The sequence below is a fragment of the Malus domestica genome, chromosome 06 (assembly GCF_042453785.1).
Source record: "Malus domestica chromosome 06, GDT2T_hap1".
In the NCBI taxonomy this organism is placed as follows: Eukaryota; Viridiplantae; Streptophyta; class Magnoliopsida; order Rosales; family Rosaceae; genus Malus; species Malus domestica.
The window spans coordinates 22553266-22572563 of record NC_091666.1 but is presented as its reverse complement, the minus strand read 5'-3'; the positions used below and the strand labels follow the sequence as shown (position 1 = coordinate 22572563).

General features: G+C 36.9%; 1 protein-coding gene across 1 annotated transcript; it reads right to left on the bottom strand.

Annotated features, from left to right (window-relative positions):
- Positions 1-849: 849 nt before the first annotated feature.
- Positions 850-2633, bottom strand: LOC103454637 (ethylene-responsive transcription factor CRF2). Its single transcript, XM_008394232.4, has one exon. The coding sequence runs from the start codon at positions 2081-2083 to the stop codon at positions 1037-1039; it is 1047 nt and encodes a 348-aa protein (XP_008392454.1). The 5' UTR covers positions 2084-2633; the 3' UTR covers positions 850-1036.
- Between the last annotated feature and the right edge of the window lie 16665 nt (positions 2634-19298).

The window sequence follows — 19298 nt, the reverse complement described above, 5'->3', positions numbered from 1 at the left end:
TCTGCATCCAAAGATCCCTACTTAGACCTAAGGTACCGTTTGGTACGTGGGATGGGACGGAACGGAGTGGGACGAGACGTTCCGTCCCACGTTTGCTGTGCCTAAAACGAGTGGAACGCGCTGTTCCACGGGACGAGTTTTGGGTGAATTTTCGTTCCGCCTCACCCCCTAAAACAACTCATTCCACATCTGTGGAACACAAAATTATAACATCTCCATCTCCTTCTTCTTCCTCCTTGTTTCCATCCAAGGGCACCTTTGCTCCCTCTCCGTTTCTTCCCGTCATGTCCCGTCCCATCCCATTCTGTTCCTTCCTGTCATGTCTACATACCAAACGATACCTAAAGGAACGGATATAATGAATAAGCCCATCATTCTTCTTATCGGAGTTTTTGTAAACAACACCTAGAGAATTATCGAGTTTCAGTTTAACGTTGTAGAGTCAATGCCAAAAAAAACAAATAACGGTTAACATAAATGCTAATGCTTAAGGAAGCAATTTAACCTAAAAACGTTACAAAAATTAATATACGATGCTAGAGTTTTGTTACTAATATATATTAATATAAATGAATTGGTCGAAAACAAGAGTACTTAGATTCCAAATATATTTATTGAATTAGTCAGAATTTTATTGGATTCGGTCCAACCTTATAAACTTAAAAAATTACCTTTAAATTTTGATAATTCATTTATAAATAAACCCAGCACGTGTGCAGCTCCACATGTGTTTGCAAATTAGGCAAAATATTATAAATCGATTTTACTTATACGTGTGTCAGTCACGTGCCACTGTCACGTGGTATTTAAAAGATAAAACCAAAAAGAACAGGCGCACTGTGCACCGTATGGCCAAAACTCACCGTTCATTCACCGTTCATAAATAAACAATTACAAACCAAACCTGATAAAAACAAAAACAAAAAATATTAAAAATTAAATTAAATTAAACACATTCCGATTTTCCGTTCCCGCCGATACAAAACTCGCCGTTAAACCGACAACACACGGACGGAGAACTATACTGTTGTCCGTCTCATAGCGCAACCAGAGGATCGGAACTAAACAGGTCGCCGATGTCTTGGAAATAGTCCTCCGTACACCACGGCGTGGACCCGAATCCGAAGTCCTGAACCGAATCGACAAACAGGTCACCCAAGTTTCCGAAATCGGTCATTCCTTCTTTCGAAATGCCGAAATTTCCGAAATCGGTGATATCGTCTCGGAGACTCGTCTCCTCCAAGAAGTCCGGTATCGAGGTTTCGAAGTTAAATATGTCGTTCGGAATAAACGTTTCGAAACTTGTGTAATCCGAAAACTCGGACAAGCTCTTCGAAACGGAGGAGTTCTCTCGGACATTTCGGACTTCGATGACTTCCGGAGATTGTTTCGGGCACGGCGACTCGGCTTCTTCGTTGGAAGGCGAGGGACAGCGCAACACTGACGTCGGAGAGCAAAGGTGGTTGTGCGACCCGTCGCCGGAATAAAAGCCAGAGCTAACTTCCGGCTTAACGTCAGGTAGAGATATCGCCGGAGGAGGAGGAGCGAAGTTGGTGAGCGCGTCGGGTCCACGCAGCTGAATGGCAGCGTTGTCGTACACCACAGCGGCCTCCTCGGCCGTGTCAAACGTTCCCAACCAGAGCCGTACACGTCGCAGAGGATCTCTTATCTCCGCCGCCCATTTTCCCCAGGGCCTCTGCCTCACGCCACGGAACTTCTTCCCTGCAGGAGCAGCAACCGCCTTCAAATCCCGGCGACCACTCGCCGGACCTTTGGATTTCCCGGACGGCCGCTTCCTCCCAGTCCTCGACATCCGACTCCTCCAAACGGCAGAGTCGGTGTCCCTGTTTGAGCAGGACTCGATGGTAATCTCATTAACAAACCTCTTGACCCGGTGGCGGGTCCCACAAAAAGACGACTCCTTGGCCTCGTCGTCGCTGGAGGAGTCGGTGGCGTTTCCGTCGGTGACCGATATCCGCACAACACGCGGCCTCACGGACTCGAACTCGTCCGCTTCCGCCGAATTGGCCACCATCGTAGTGTGGCGCCGGTGCTGCGTGTACTTAACAGCAGGACGATTCATAGCTCACAAAAAAGAAACAAAACTTTATAGAGTGAAAATTTAGAAGGTGAGTGGCATCGAGAACGAGTTGAAAGAGTGAGTGAGTGGGGGAGCGAGTCAGCGGTGGTGGGTTAAAATAGAGGTGGAGAAATCAGAAGAAAAAAAGGAGATTCTTTGAGAGCACACGAGGCGGAGAGAATAAAGAGAGAGAAACAGGCGTGAAGGAGAAGCTGCTTCTGCTGCTCGAAACGGAGTTCAAATTACCAAAAAGTACCATCAAACGACGAGAAATTTCACGGAAAGCTTCGCCAAGAAAAGGAGAAAAAGGGGAAAGAAAGAGCGTGAGGGAGGAAGCCCCAGGCCTTCTCGGCCAACGGTACGGAAAAAGAACGGGAGATTTTCAGAAAACTCCGAAAGGGAATATAATGTTTTCGGAATCGGAATCGGTTTCTGAAAAGCAGAGAGAGGGGGTGGGGGGTGTGAGAGAGTGGAAGTGGTGGTGGGTGTAGTGAGAAATGGGGGGAGTGTGTGTACTAAGTGAGAGAGAGAGAGCGAGAGAAAGAAGAAGCACAAGGTCTCGCTGGATACCAAAACTACCTACTTTATAGGATCCCCCAACAGCCGTAATCGCTAAACCCGGTTTTTTTGTTTTTGATAAAATCGGTAAACCCGGTTCAGCTGCCTTCTCATATCTTTTTCTTTCTTTCTTTTTTTCCATTTTTATCCCCCAAAAAGGAAAAAAATCTATTTTTTATTTTATTTTGGCTCTAAAAGCTTCAAAAGAGGAAAAAAATTTAGTTGTAATGGTAACACAAATAATACATTATATGTTTTTATGCAAGCAGTGGAAAATTTTAATTTTTAAGTTATTAACCTTTTAACATACATAATCCATTATTTATATAGGAACACGTAGTATACTACTTAGTATGACGGTCACAATGAAAAATCTGTTCGGGTGAGTCCGGCGAGATTCGGAGATATTTTACGAGGCGCCGCATGGGAGGAGAGGACGGGGGAGGGCTCAGGTGGGGCCGGGGCTGACTCAGCAGCTGGAGAAAAAACTAATTCTTGGAGTTTGGGATTCGGGTCACGTGAGAGGACATATGGGTTCTACTTTGACTGAATATTAAGATTAATTAATGGTGTTAATCCCCCATTGAATGGCTGTTAATTACTGCTTAACGTTCGGTTACCGACTTCACCAGTGGGGGTGTTTTCGTCATTGTAATACGTAAAATAAGAAAATGGCGTTACGAATTTATGACCTTACCTTATGTGTGCACGTACTATGATTTAGATTTTATTTTACCATTTGAAGATTTTAACCTTATATTTTTGTTTAATTAACAGCCAAGTGTCACGTGGCAGGCAACCTCGAATACAAGGCAATTTTATAAGCCTGTTTTTATCTCCTTAACCACTGCATGCCTTCCCCATAATCACCGACGAAAAGGCTTTTTCAACTGTTACATTCGTAGCGGATTTAGGATTCAAACGTTAGAAGGTCGTTAGCTGAATTATGTTGCGTAGATATCACCGGATTTCGACAAGTAGAATTTTTGTTAGTTTTTATTTTTGTTGGCAGTAAATGTAATTAGGTAATTCATATGTTGGGGGAATTAGTGGGAAGGGTAGGGGTGATGCATTTAAAAATGTAGGCGTTGGATCATAAAGATGGTGTTTTTTCTCCACTCGTTGTATGCTTGAAACGGATATGCATGGTTTCATGAGGCAGTAAGCGGGGGTGGTGGTATTCAATGTGAACAAAGTAAATAGCAGGGTAAAAAGGGTAATTTCCCCCACATATATGGTCATACAATTATGAGGTTTTTTTACAAACAATATATGGTCATAAAATTATGAGGTTTCTTACAGACAATATCTTGTTTCTTTGTATCTTCAGTTGCTTAATTAGACCTAGTTTGGGAGTGAGGTGCTTAAAAAAAAACACCTATGAAAAAAAGCTGTGAGGGTTTTAGGTGTTTGGTAAACTGAAAAAAAAAGGCTTATTTTGGAAGCTGCTGTGAGAATAAGCTGAAATCAAAGGAAAAAGCTGAAGCTGCTATTTGCAGCTTTGGAAAACTGGCTTTTTTTCAAAGCACACTGAGCTACAGTGCTCCTTTAATGCAAAGACCCACTATCAGACTGCTTTTTTTTCCAAAAGCACTTTTACAAAAAAGTTTACCAAACGCTCTGCTGATTTATTTCACAGCCGCTTATTCTCACAGCACAGCCGCTTATTTTCACAACAGCTTTTTTTCAAAGCACAGCAATACCAAACCAGCCCTTAGTAGTGTCATTATGAGGAGTAATTTTTTGATGAATTGCGTGATAGTTACATTGTTAGTTTATGCCACTCGTGTTAAAATAGTGTATTTGATTAGTATTATTATACTCTTCGTCTGTAACATTTAAACTTTGTTATTCGTTTGGTAACATCATGTGACGATATAATTGTATACTAAAAATGTCTTCATTATTGGATCGTTTAGAAAAAAGAACATAACATTATATGAGTTTTTACGTTTTACAGTCGTTCAAGCATGTATGATTGATTGTCGGATGATGATATAATGTTAGAAGCATATCTAAAACCTAAATGGCTTCAATATGTTGAGCTACTTGACTAGTAGAGTAGTGAAGTGAGATGAGTGTTTATAACATGACAATATTTAGGTGATCACAATAAAGCGATAAACAAGTAGAAATTAAAGTAGTGTCATTTTCTAGCAGAAGCAAAAACCATGAAAGAGCATTACATATTTATGAAACCTGTCAGACTCGTGACAATCTGTTTCCCTCAATCCTCATGTTCTAGATGCATCTCATTTCCCCCGACTTAATTAATACGAAAGTGATTGGTGATAATATTTACCCTTCCTCTGTTGCTAATCATGGTTTCCTCATCCAATTTTTTTACAACTCGAATGTTTCTTCCTACTTTTTTACGAAATTTTACTTGCCTGGACAAATGTAAGCCATTAAATTCCTGACTCGTTAGATACAATGAAATTTAGTATGTCGGAGTATAATAATAATATTATATTGGAATTGTTATTGCATTCCAAAAATCTCATTTTACACTTCAAATTTTCTATATTTGGAAAGAAAAATACACTTGTGAGGAGTGTAAAAAGAGATTTTTAGAATGCCAATAATACTTCTCTATTATATAATAATTAATATATAGTTTACCAAAAGTGTCAATAATTCTTTTTTTTTTTAATCTCAAGTAGGTGAACTAAGGATGATCTAACTAACAGTGTTCAAAATGCCTAGGGATGGACAATGGTTATGTCGGGCGGGTAACCACGGTTATTTACCCATAACCGTTTAAACTTTTACCCGCATAACTGTTTACCCGTTGGGTATTTACTTAAACGGGTATACCCATACCCATAACCATTTATAAATGGTTAATCATACCCATAACCGCATACCCATTTACCCATAACCGCATACCCATTTAACCATAACCGCATACCCGTTTACTCTTTCTTTCTTTTTTCACCCGTCTACCTATTTTTTTAACAACTTGAAAATTAAAAAGAAATTTGTTATAATTTTCTTTTTCTAACAATTAAATACCATTATAAATACATTTAACATGAATTTTTGTATCAACAGCAATATTATTTATGAATAAATGTGATGTCTTCCAATTATTTGACAGTTAATCTATTACAAGAATCATGCATGGTTGTAGGTTAATTAATATTCCTGTATACATACATACATACATACATATATATATATATATGTATGTATGTATGTATGTATGTATGTATGTACGCATCAGTCTGCTAATAATTTAATTTGATAAAAATTTGGATTTTTATTTAGAAACATATGTTCATCGATCCAAGCCATTTAATTGATTTCTAATTTTTGGGTCAAATACTTATTGAAAACTCGAGGCCAATTAAATATATATATATACATATATAAATATAGGTACACATCAGCCGACAATAACATGTTTCTAAAAGCTTAAGGTAATCATTATTTTGAATTGGCCAAAACTCCAAAAGACTCCAAAACAAAACTGTCGAACACTCTAATGCTTTAGCACATTCAATCACATATATTAAACATTGACCCGTTCTATCAACTATATTTTTCTCTCAAGTGAGGCATATATATATTATGGCCCCTTATAACCAAATACGTTTCGGGATACTAAACTTAGCTAGAAACTTTTTATTTTCTTTTTTTAGTTTTACATATATTAAAATAAATGGTTAAATGGGTACCCGTTTATAACCGCGGGTAATACTCATAACCGCCCATTTAAATTTCACGGGTAAACGGTTATACCCATGACCGTTTATTTATCTAAATGGTTACCCATAATCATAACCGTCAAATTTAAATCGGCGAATAACCACGGTTACCCATAACCAATGGTTATTTGCCCATCCCTAACGGTGCCTAGATGATAGGCAATGTCGAGCCGCCGTGGTTTAGATTAAATCAAGAGGAAAATCAGGATGTGAATTAGGGGGCATCCTGCAAGTCGTATAGGTGGCCTCGACGGTCTGGGCGGTTGTCTAGGTGGATGTCGACTGGCTGCACGAACGGTTTCTCGTCGATGAGATTGAGAAATTAAGGTTGAGAGAGACAGATCAAAGCCCACTCTGCTGCCCAAATAAAGGTGTTTGTTTGATCGACATCTTGGCTACCCAAATTGAGAGAGAGAGAGAGAGAGAGAGAGAGAGAGAGAGAGACTGAGATTGAGAATTGAGATCGGGGGCGGAAGATAGAGAGGCTTGATGTTGTAGAGAGAGAGAGAGCAAACAAATATTTTTTACAGGGTAGCAATGGAATGAAAGAGATGGCCATGATTGTCCACGTTTTCTTATGAACATGATTGACCATGTTAAATTCTCAAAGCTTGCAATTAGCCACAACTCCATATTAGTGAGTCTAATGTACTTTTTTAGTAGTTCACCATAAGTTTTTCAAACGAACACGACATGTTTTCTAACTAGCCGAAATTTAAGGGTTTTGTACTAAAAAGAATCAAAGAACTTGTAAAATGGAGGAAATAAGTCTGAAATAATCCTGAACAGAAGTCATGTACGAGACACATGACTTATTTTGGATAGAAAACTTAACGGTGTTAGGGGTGAGATGACAAATTAATGATTTTAGAAAGTTAATATGACAAATCGCTTAAAATTTTTGTTCATATAATAAATTGAAAAATGTGTATAAGTTTATATGACATTTCAAAAATTTTCCTTTTAGGCCCCAGCCTACCGTCCGACTAGCGCCTAATATCTTTTAAAACCTTATAACTAGTGAAACATATATGTGTTCCGAAAATATGATAGCGGTAATGCTATTTATAGTATTAGTAACTATATATGGATTGAAAATCGATTCTTTAATAAAAAAGAATGCAAATGGCTTGTTGCTCAATTGGTTAAGATCATTGATTTGATCTCTTTTCAATCAATAACACAGATAAAATAAAACATAAAAACAAATACATTTTTTAAGAAAAGATCGATATGATATTATTGAAGAAACTTAGCAAACTAATACATAAAAGTAAAAAAAAAAAAAAAGAATTGAAAGTAAACAGCTGGTAGGAAATGAAGGATTAGTGGAGCCTAACTACACATAAAGGTTGGCCATTACACTATTGATGCAGCCTTATTCTCATCTAGCATGAGGCAATTAGAAAGAGTCAAGACCTTGAGGTTTGGCCTCAACTACTATTGTAGGTTACTTTCTTCTTGCTTATAGCGATTAGAAAGGACTAACCTTCTCATAGAGACCCTCTCCACTCATGCTTAACTAGACTAAATCAAAAAATAAATTGTTGTTAACTCTCTAACGAGGTCATCCGGCACTCTAAATAATGCACTTGAAAGAATGCAAAATTACTTTGTTTTATGAGTAACAATAACATCTACCGACAAATAGTAAAAGGGTAGTGTAATCTATACACCTATTTTTACTTTTCAGACATTACTCTGACTTTTTTATTGTCGTATCGAATGAATTGAAAAAGATCACTAGTCAGAAATTAACAAAGGTGTGTGAAAGGTAAAATGAGGAGCGAATACAATTTTTCATGGTAAAAATTAGGTAGAAGGGCAGAAAAGTAATTTAAGCCATTACAAAAGGTGGGCTGAAAAATAGGAGCATGGGCCAGGCAGCCCATCTTTTTGAAGATGCTTGACTGAAAGAGTGACCGTGGGGAGGACAGAGGTGCCCAATTAACCAGTCCTCGAACAACGTATCAGACAACCGAAGCCGTCCTGCTTGTTTCTTTTGTAAATTAGTCGATTTATTTAAAGTATCTATTTTAATATCCAATTAATTATTTGGTCTGATCACTCCAGTGAGAGTTCCCATAGGTACCGTTTGTTACGTGGGATAAGGCATTCTATCTCATATTTAGTGTACCTAAAACGGGTAAAACGTGCTGTTCTACGGGACGAATTTTGAGTGAATTTTGGTTCCGCCTCATCCCTTGAAATGACTCGTTCCACATCCGTGGAACACAAAATTATAATATCTCCGTCTCCTTCTTCTTCCTCCTTGTTTCCATCCGAGGGCATCCTTGCTCTCTCTCCGTTCCGTTCCGTCCCATTCCGTTTCGTCTCATTCCCGTTTGCATACCAAACGATACCATACAGATCGACAATTTACAAGTACTAGTTGCATCAACACTCTGAACGCAAACGTAGCCACTCTTATTGGGCAACTTGCTGTCTTTTTTTCTTCCACTTCATTTTTTATGTTTTTGGTTTCGATTCTTTGGCTTTTGTTTTATAGAACTTTGGAGAAAGATGGTTTGTGCTCTTGTTGAGTTTTAACTATAATTAAGCTTATTTTTTGTAATGTTATGCATTCGTAATGATTGGGGATTCGGAGACAGGACGGAGCAACCTAAGAACCAAATGGTACAAACTACATGGCCCTTCTCTTCAACCAATTTCACCAAGTACTCCTCCCCGAATTCCTCATCTTTCCTCTCCAGTTCAGGCTTTTCCTCCTTTTTAGAAGTCGGGCGCTCGATTAAATTTATATTTTTTTTACAAGAGAAAAATTGCTTAGATATGGACATAACAAAGTCGAACAGAGCAATACGTTCTCCTATTTGCACTAAATTTTACAATTTCTACCCATATAGTTTAAAACCATGCTATCTAAACCAGAAAAATAAAAATAAAAAAAAAACAAAGAAAATTATTTGATAGGTTGGGGCGTTCAAAACCATGCTAGGCTCCTCTCGCCATATTTATTTTAACATGAAAAGAAAATGTAAAGTTGGACACTTTGCAATGATTTGCCGCTTTGTTGTATAACCAAATTTGGATTATGTCTCAGCTGCTACTGCTTACACTTTCATTCATGTACTAATCACTTATAATTATCAACTAAATAACAAAATTAGTGGGTGATTATCATTGTTAAAATTTGGATACGGGCAAAATTTGCAATGTCTACATACATAATAAAGAATATTGGCAACAAAGTGGGAATTTGGCTACCTAAATAAAAAACAATCACAAATTTTGTTTCAACAATATAGACACCAAATTCAAGTAAAAACTACAACACATATAACCAAGAAAAGAATTGTTCCCCCGGCCGATTTTAATAATATTATACTTTCTTTTTTGTCTGTCATTAACTTTATAGAAAAAAATACTAACCTTGTCCTTTGCATGAGGTAAAAACAAGATTTTAAAAGACGTTAGACACTAATAATTTAACACGTCAAAAACAACAAAGAAAATAGTGATATAAAAAAACAAACACTTTCTGGACTAAATGAAAGGAGTAACTTAGCAAGTCCATCCACTATTACGGTTTTTTTCTCTATAAATATGTTGTGTATAAGATTAACATAAAAGACTAATAAAATGCTTACATCTCCAAACGAGTTTGTTACGAGGGTCTGTTTCATGTAAGTTTCCATGCCCTAAACTTATTAAAGAGGAATGCAAAATAACTTTTTTGTACTGCTAATAAGAGTTCTCATTGAGCCTCTTATATATATATATGTGTGTGTGTGTGTGTGAATGTAAAACCTTTCCTACAAGTATGCTAAAAGGTACTCAAATTAAACACCAAAACCTATAAATCTTCAAGATTAGGCAATTTGCAAAAATTATTACAAAAATTACCAACAAAAACTCACATTAGCTTTATGTGTGCGTACCTTCCTTCAATGATATATTGAAACTTGTGTTTTGCGATCCAATGGATGCTTAAGAAGAAGAAATGGGCACTTGGATTCACATCATCAAATTTTGAAAAATAAAATAATATAACAAAAAAAATATGAAGTTGTGGGTTTCTTGGAGTTTGGCCGCTCGTAATTTGGAGCTAACCGTATGAAACCATAGATAAAAAAACAATTAGCAAAGACCACACGGGATTCGACAAATACATGGGAGAGAGGGGTCATGTTCTTAGTCTCTAAGCTCCATAACTAATCATATATTTGATGTTTTTTGGGTTCTCAAACCACGAAATTTCCAAACAATTTTTTTTTTTTGGTTTTGTATTTGCAATTTGTACGGTTTCTTAACCTTATGTGAGAGATATATACGTTCTTTGAGCCACGAAAAAGAAAAATGTTACAAAAACCATTTTGTATATATTATGTTTGGTAAACTACAAGATGTTACAGTTGATAGTTGGATTTTTTTTTTATGATTCAATTATTACCGTCACATCATATGGTCTTACTCTTACAAAAATGATCCTTCTAGCATCACCAAACGAAAATATAGACAACTTCGAGTACTAATATTAGTTAATTAGGTTTAACCATTATTAGTTATTAGTTTTTGGTTTATTGCGAATTAACCGTATCCCTATGTTGTTATAGAAGTCAATTAATTAGCACTAATACCTAGATGTACTTGTCTAGCTTGGGTTGTTATTATTCGACAATCATGGTGTTTGAGAGGGATCAACCCCACTACCTCCTCCTCCCAAGTTCCAAAGAAAATTTTTTGTTTCTGGTAATTACAAATTATTACTATGGTACATGGTTTGTTATTGATTTGTTTTATTATTATTACTACTAGTACTACAGGAAACTCATTTATCCTTAATGAATGTAGTACCTTATAAATAAGATTTATTGGGTGCCAACTATTTTACTGGTACAAAATAAAACTAAAAAGAATAATTTGTACAATTTAAAAAATTTGGTACATATTAAAATAGAAATATATGAAAAATACTAAAATGATATATTTGAAAATGATTAATAAGTTTTTCAATTTTGAAGTTGACATAGGCTGGCATGTAAATAATTTATATTCAAATAATGACGTGAACAAAAGTCAATGGACCTTGATCAAAAATAAAAAATGAATAAGGTTTCAATTAATGAAAAGAAAAATGAGAAATGCTAATGTGACATCTCACATCGCCCAGGGGAGTGATCCTTAAATGTGTATTCCTATCCCTACCTAGCACGAGGCCTTTTAGGAGCTCACTGGCTTCGGGTTCCGTAGGAACTCCGAAGTTAAGCGAGAAAGAGGCCAGAGCACTCCCAAGATGGGTGACCTACTGGGAAGTTGCTCGTGAGTTCCCAAAAATAAAATCGTGAGGGAATGGTAAGCCCAAAACGGACAATATCATGCTACGGTGGTGGAGCGGGCCCCGGAAGTGATCCGCCCCGGGCCGGGATGTGACAATTTGGCATCAGAGCCTAACCCTGGCCCCGAGTGTGCCGACGAGGACGTCGGGCCCCTAAGGGGGGTGGATTGTGACATCCCACATCATCCAGGGGAGTGATCCTTAAATGTGTATTCCCATCCCTACCTAGCACGAGGCCTTTTGGGAGCTCACTGGCTTCGAGTTCCGTAGGAACTCCGAAGTTAAGCGAGAAGGAGGTCAGAGCATTCCCAGGATGGGTGACCTACTGGGAAGTTGCTCGTGAGTTCCCAAAAAGCCCAAAACGGACAATATCATGCTACGGTGGTGGAGCGGGCCCCCGAAAGTGATCCGCCCCGGGCCGGGATGTGACAATTTGGCATCAGAGCCTAACCCTGGCCCCGAGTGTGCCGACGAGGACGTCGGGCCCCTAAGGGGGGTGGATTGTGACATCCCACATCGTCCAGGGGAGTGATCCTTAAATGTGTATTCCCATCCCTACCTAGCACGAGGCCTTTTGGGAGCTCACTGGCTTCGGGTTCCGTAGGAACTCCGAAGTTAAGCGAGAAGGAGGTCAGAGCACTCCCAGGATGTGTGACCTACTGGGAAGTTGCTCGTGAGTTCCCAAAAAGGCCTTATGCTAGGTAGGGATGGGAATACACATTTAAGGATCACTCCCATGGGCGATGTGGGATGTCACAATCCACCCCCCTTAGGGGCTCGACGTCCTCGTCGGCACACTCGGGGCCAGGGTTAGGCTCTGATACCAAATTGTCACATCTTGGCCCGGGGCGGATCACTTCCCGGACCTGCTCCACCACCGTAGCACGATATTGTCCGCTTTGGGCTTACTATTCTCTCACAGTTTTGTTTTTGGGAACTCACGAGTAACTTTCCAGTAGGTCACCCATCCTGGGAGTGCTCTGGCCTCCTTCTCGCTTAACTTCGGAGTTCCTACGGAACCCGAAGCCAGTGAGCTCCCAAAAGGCCTCGTGCTAGGTAGGGATGGAAATACACATTTAAGGATCACTCCCCTGGACGATGTGGGATGTCATAGCTAACCTAATTTATCCTATTTTATTTATTGCATATATATACTTTCTTTCCTTGCACTCTAAGGCTTGTTCCTTGATGCCCAAGGCCCCATTGTGCATATAAAGGGTGTTGCATACCTATCATTTTTTCTCTATCAAATCAGCCGTGCCATCAGGGTCAATACGCAAAATCAATTAACTGATGATATTCGTGTTAGTTGTGCAAAAAAAAAAAAAAAAAAACATAAAATCAAACCCCAACTGAAAGCAAAAATTATAACTGGATACGTGTTTTTCTAAGATGGGACCAAAAAAAATTATAATTTATTACCATGTAGGGTTTATTCCTTACATAACTGGACCAGAATGTTTTTATAACTTTAAAGAGGTTATTTGTATATTACTTTAGAGAGGTTTTACTGTATTATTATTTTTTATTGTTATTATAATAATTATTATTGTATTTAAATGGAATTTTTTGTTTTCGAGTTAATTATTCATGAAGTGTGTATATAAGTTGAAGAACCAATGTTAGTAAACTTTTAAACAACATATTTACCCCCCCCCCCCTATTTCAAATTAATCCTTTGTTCTTTTTTATCAAAAAATCTAATATGTACTCTATCACTACTTCTAATAAGTTTATTTTTACACAAAAGCATACAGAAATGATGACAACACACGAGTTTTATCCTCCTACCCACACTTGTTTAATCTTGTGTATTGTTTTTATTTGATTTATTCAATCTGATGACCACAAATAAGAAGGGATTGTAAGAGACTCATAAAAAGTGTTTGAAATCAACTCCCGTTACTTGATGTGTAAAGAGAAAATATGAGTTTGATAAGTAGAAATGAATATATATATATATATATATATATATATATATATATATATATATAAGAGCAACCTTATTGTAGTTGTCACAAATCTAAACTTTTGAATGCATAGTGACGTGGATTCTCCATAACACGTTCGTTTCGATTTTCCTTGAATTTCCATCCATTTCCGTTGAAATTTCATACTACATAAACTCCTATAGTGCTCTTTCCCTTTGATTTATTTTATTTTATTTTTTATGAAAATTCCAAACCCCGAATTTTAGGGTTAAGAGTTGAGATAGCCAACATTAGGGGAACAACATCACGCTTGGAATGTTATGCTTGAACTTTATTTAATGGGTTCAATCGGTTTAGGTTGAAACTTACTTATTAACATTAATAAATTACACCAACTTCACCTTTGGACCACAAATTAGGACACCAATTTTCTTAATTTATCCGACACTTCCTTTATTAACAGAAGTATTATTTGAAGCAATTAGGAAATTGTTGACTTGAAATGCAAGTTGTGTGTGATTATTTGATATTTGATTGTATAAGACATGTTTGGTAGCATAGTAACCATCCCATAATTTCAAGGCTCACCAATAACGTGCTCAATTTAATGACATTGCATGTTGATCACACAACTAATGTCTCAACTTTTTTTCCCTTTTGTGTTGTGACAGAGCACGTGATGTTTCTAATTTATTCATAATTTAATATATATGTATTTACCCATTAATTTTCTAAATATTAGGCCTACGAAATATCAGTTTTGACATCCATCCATGCATATTATTATATGTGTGTTAATAATACTACAGAACAATATGACCGTCGCACTAAAAAATCTCTCGAAAAAATGAGGAGGATATATGCATGGGGATGGTGAATGCTAGTGATAGTCTTGTTCATGTCATGTGTATGACAATGAATCTCAATTGGTGCCTCATAGATCAACAGCTGAAAATCGTGAAAATCATATATATATGCGCTCACGACGAGAAAACATTCAGTATAATCTATTGTAAATAACTTGTGATTTGGTTCTGCTCCGCGCAACTGGTTGTTCAAACAAGCTCAAGGAAGTGTACTTATATATATACACACTATCGCAATTTACATATCTAATAATTTATCATAATATATTTTCCTTAAAACTGTAATCTGGAGGAGAAATTAAAGGAAATCAGCAAAGAATGATTAGGTATTAACCAAATGATTAAATGATTAGATTAGAAGAAACAAATGATTTATAGAGACCATAATATCCCTTAATAGTTTAACCAAACTTTAGTGTAAGTCCACTTCACCAACTGCTAAGAAATGGAGACCGAGCTCGACAATGGCCACATCACTACATCTTTGAGTGGAGGTCACCAGCTTGGGAGTCACTCCTGTCCTCAGTAGAGACAATCAGCCCTCCTAATTGTGATTAAAGTAGGAATTAAAGACCTGATAACCAGGGTCTTTTTCCAACTCCTAAAACACGACTAGTTTGCCGGGACTTCGGTTTTTTTTTTTTTTTCTTTCTTTCTGAATTTATATTCTGCATTAAGCCTTTCCACGTGCATGCTGAAATTAAATAATGTTAGTGTGAAGGATTATAAATAAATAAATAATTTTTGGTCAAATTTAATTTGAATTAAGTAATCTTACAAGTACAATGGTGTTAGACATAGAAAAACATGATCTCTCTGCCACTAAGATACAACTAAGCTTTCATTTGGCTGTTTGCTTATGTTATTATTGGGAACTCAACCTTGTTAAATTCAAGGGTTACCAACACAGGCCACGGTTCTTGATCTCCATAGTTTCCGGCTGGTGAGGTTGATCTTAGACTATTCGGTACGTACGCACTATTTAGATAATGTTCGAGTAATGCGATTTGTTAATAGGTTAAACGTATCTAAGGAGAGATGTTGTCGTCCAAAACAATGTCGGTCATGAGTATAGAACATTGATCAAGTGAATTCTTGTTTGATCGTATAATGTACGAGCTTGCCAGATACTTAATAAAGAACTTATATTGTCCCCAACATCTTCAACTTTGTTGTAAAATAAAATAATATCATTAAGTAAAAGCATTCGGTCGTGTGAAGAATTCACTCTGTATTTTGTGTATATGTTAAGAACTCACTTTGTATTTTGTGTCATTGCGGGTTTAAGGTTATGAATTGAATACAAGAATTCACTTGTTTTAGCATTTTTAATTTTGACTGTATTAGCATGTGGTTAGACGTACCTTGTTGTATGATCCCTTCTGTACTAGCAACTCTTATGACTCTGTTCTTTAAGTAAATTGATCTCCTTTTCAAAAAATGGAACTTTACTTAAGCTAAGATTAATTGTTTTCTTGATGTTAAAAAAAAAACGATGAGCGATTAGTATGTCAATGTACATGAGTCAAATCGCCTCCAATCACCCGTTGCAGCAACACTATGGAATCCTTAATAACATGCCCAATGAAAGGCATGAGCATATTTAATAGAAATGTCAAAGAGACTCTCTCAAAAACACAATTTTCTGTCAACTCTTATTTTTAAATAATATTTTTATAATGTTGACACGAAACTTAATTTAAAATTGTATGCTTGCACAAAACCTATGAAAAGTCGTCACTTTTAAAAGAGCCCATGAGCATTTCTCGCACACTTAATTAACGGCTTGGTGAGTTAAATTCACTTAACAATTAACAAATACACAGGATGGTAGAAGCAGGATTCCAAGTGTCCTCACGTGATTGGTTCGGAACTAGCACCACCACCATTTAGGTCCACTGGATGCTTCTGATGTTCTTCAAGGCTGTCTCTGTGTTTTGACTTTGAACCTACTAATTCGAATCCAAACAAAAAAATAAAGCAAATCTCTTTTTCTTTTTTCTTTTTTCTTTTGAAAGGGAGAGAGAAGCAAATCTCTATCCTTTTTCAAATTTTATTGTTTTTTATTTTTTATTTTGAAAAGGTATTTGGGGGGGGCACTTAGGTGGCTTTTCAACGCTGCAAAGAGGTTAAAAATCGCCGGATCCTTCTCTTTGGAATTCGGAGATCTTGTAATAATGTTCGTTTATCGTACATCGTGCGATCAGTTTTCATTAAATACTATTTATATTTAATTTTAAATTTTAAATTTAACATAATTTCTAACTACATGATGTACGATAATCACATATAATCTTCCGGATCCCTAAAAAAAGAATTCGACGAGCATCATTTTCCGTTAAAGAACCCCCAAAAATCAACATTGTTTGAGAAAGAAGGTGAGACGTGAGAGAGAGGAACAAACAAAGTATCCCCCTCTCTCTCTCTCTCTCTCTCTCTCTCTCTCTCTCTAGGCCCATGGTCCTAGGCTCTAGCCCTTTTGTAGGACACGTCTTTCTAAAAACACTTGGATTTTTTTGTTTGTAACTCCACGTATTTACCATGTTGAAAATTGGTTTAAAAAGAGGAAAAGAACTAACAGCTCTTAAAAGTGGAATTTTTTCGACTGTATTAGAACGGAATGTATTAGAGGTTTTTGATTTGAATAAAGGTTTTTCTTTAGACAAAAAAGTATGAAATTTTTTATGAACTCTCTATCACCTTATCGTTTAAACTAAACTTCTATGTCAATAATATAAAATATTATGTAAAAAATATAAGAAAATAGAGTGTTGAAAATCACATTTTGAAAGAGAAGTTAGTATTTTTCAAAAGAGGAAATGACAATGGTGAGAAAATAAAGTTGTGGGTTTGTAGGGTATTGGAGCACCATTTCGTAGGATTGCAGCCCTACATTTTCCCCAAAGACAGAATTGTCGTTTTGTGTACAAATTGATACGCATCATGTTGATAGTGTATTGACAAAAAAAATTTACACAATTTGAATTCGAGTGATGTTTTATTCATCCACTTGGTATCACACTCGCTGGGGGAGGACACAACCTGCCTAAAAAAACTGATGCATCATTAATTAATGGATCCTGATTTTGAGTAATTTAAGTTTTTTTTTTTACCGCATCTAGTTAATGAAAACAACTTATATAAAATATGTTTACCATTACATTGCGTTTCAGTCTAATAATGCAATGTTTTGTAGAGAGAAATTCATACATAACATTGTATTATTAGATCGGGAGGTTGCGGTGGATGGAAGCCTAGTTCCAGTAAGTCCTTATTCTAGTTACCGTGTACTGTCTCCCTAGGGTTTTGGTTTGGCTGGCAGTGGCACATGATCAGCTACTGTCATTGTTTATAAGATTTTGGAGGATCAAAGAGACTGAGGGGACTTCTGATCTCAGACAGTTGCTTGAGGTTGAAAAGGCAACAAAAATGGAAGTGGCCTACCCACCCAATCACACCATCCAAATGCCATGAAAGCATGCATGCTTTACTAAATCCAGGTTCAAATGCCATGAAAGCATGCATGCTTTACTAAATCCAGGTTTAGGTGCATCTTCCTTACGAATTCGTACTTTGATGGGAACACAACTCAATTGATTGCGATGAGTCGTAACTCACGATGAACTTGTCAATCCGATAATTATAACTCATGATGAACTTGTCGATCTGACAATTATAACTACGCTCGCATTGAGTAGAAACTAGTAGCTTGAACTTACCCAACAAAAACAAGAGGTTAGAGGTTAGTTTTTGGGGAATCGAAGGGCAAAAGTTGCTCGTAACATCCAAGTTTTTTTTTTTTTTTTTTTTTTTGTCGAACGATATTATATATATTAATGGGAAAGGATGTGGGCTTAGCCTCACAATGTATTAGTAATAATGTAATTCAAATTTATCTTTACTCGTAACATCCAAGTTGATCCCTAAAAAATAACTATGATTGTTGGGGTATCTAGGTCTCCTCCTATTGTATCAACTCACCCTTTAAAATGGATTTGGGCCAACCTCTTTGAAGCCCACTGAAAAATGAACACTACACAGTACACAATCCTGTTCGATACGAATAAAGAATTCCAAGGACTTTTTTTGCTTTGGGACTTGGGAGGTTTCAAATCACATCGGGTTAGGACTTAGGCTAGGCGCGGAATTCATGGGTGCTTTGGTTGTACCCAGTACTTCCAATATTTTAGCGGTTAGATCTTAGTTTGGTATTTTAAACTAAAAATCTAATCGTTAAAATTCTCAGAATACTGGGTACTTCGGAGCACCCAAGAAAGTCCCTAGGCTAGGCTGTGTTGCTTGATGAAGAAGCTGATCAGGATTGTTCAGGCGGACTCGGCCTCCAACGTCCGTCTGGTGAGTTTCAGCTCCAGTCTTCCTCATGGGGTTGCCAAAAGACACTAGCATAACATACAATGGTAGGATAAATGCATTTAAATCGATCAATGGAGATTCGAACTTGAATACAAAGACCTCTGCCAAATGATAATCTCTAGCCAACTTGACTAAATCCATCTTATTTTACAATTTCTTTTTTACAATACGTACCCAGAGTGGTACAAAATAGAAATGACTAAAACAAAATAAAATATAATAGTTGTGAAAATTAAATTTAACAACTAAAACGCTTCCACCACTAACACTTAGTGCTACGTACTTAGATGCTCGTAGGTTCATTCTTCTTGTGGCCATTATCTGCTATATAAATAGACATTCCTGCTTATCTGCCAATCACATTTTCACACATAAAACTTTTGTTGCGTTTCTAATAAGTTAATTTTGCATGTGTCAAAATGTGATTTGCAAAAAGCCGGAACCACTATTTTCTAGGAGAGGGGCCAAAGATGTTCATTT

Bases quoted from the DNA above. Each gene is read 5' to 3' on its own strand.
- LOC103454637 (XM_008394232.4), bottom strand. From the start codon at position 2,083: ATGAATCGTCCTGCTGTTAAGTACACGCAGCACCGGCGCCACACTACG.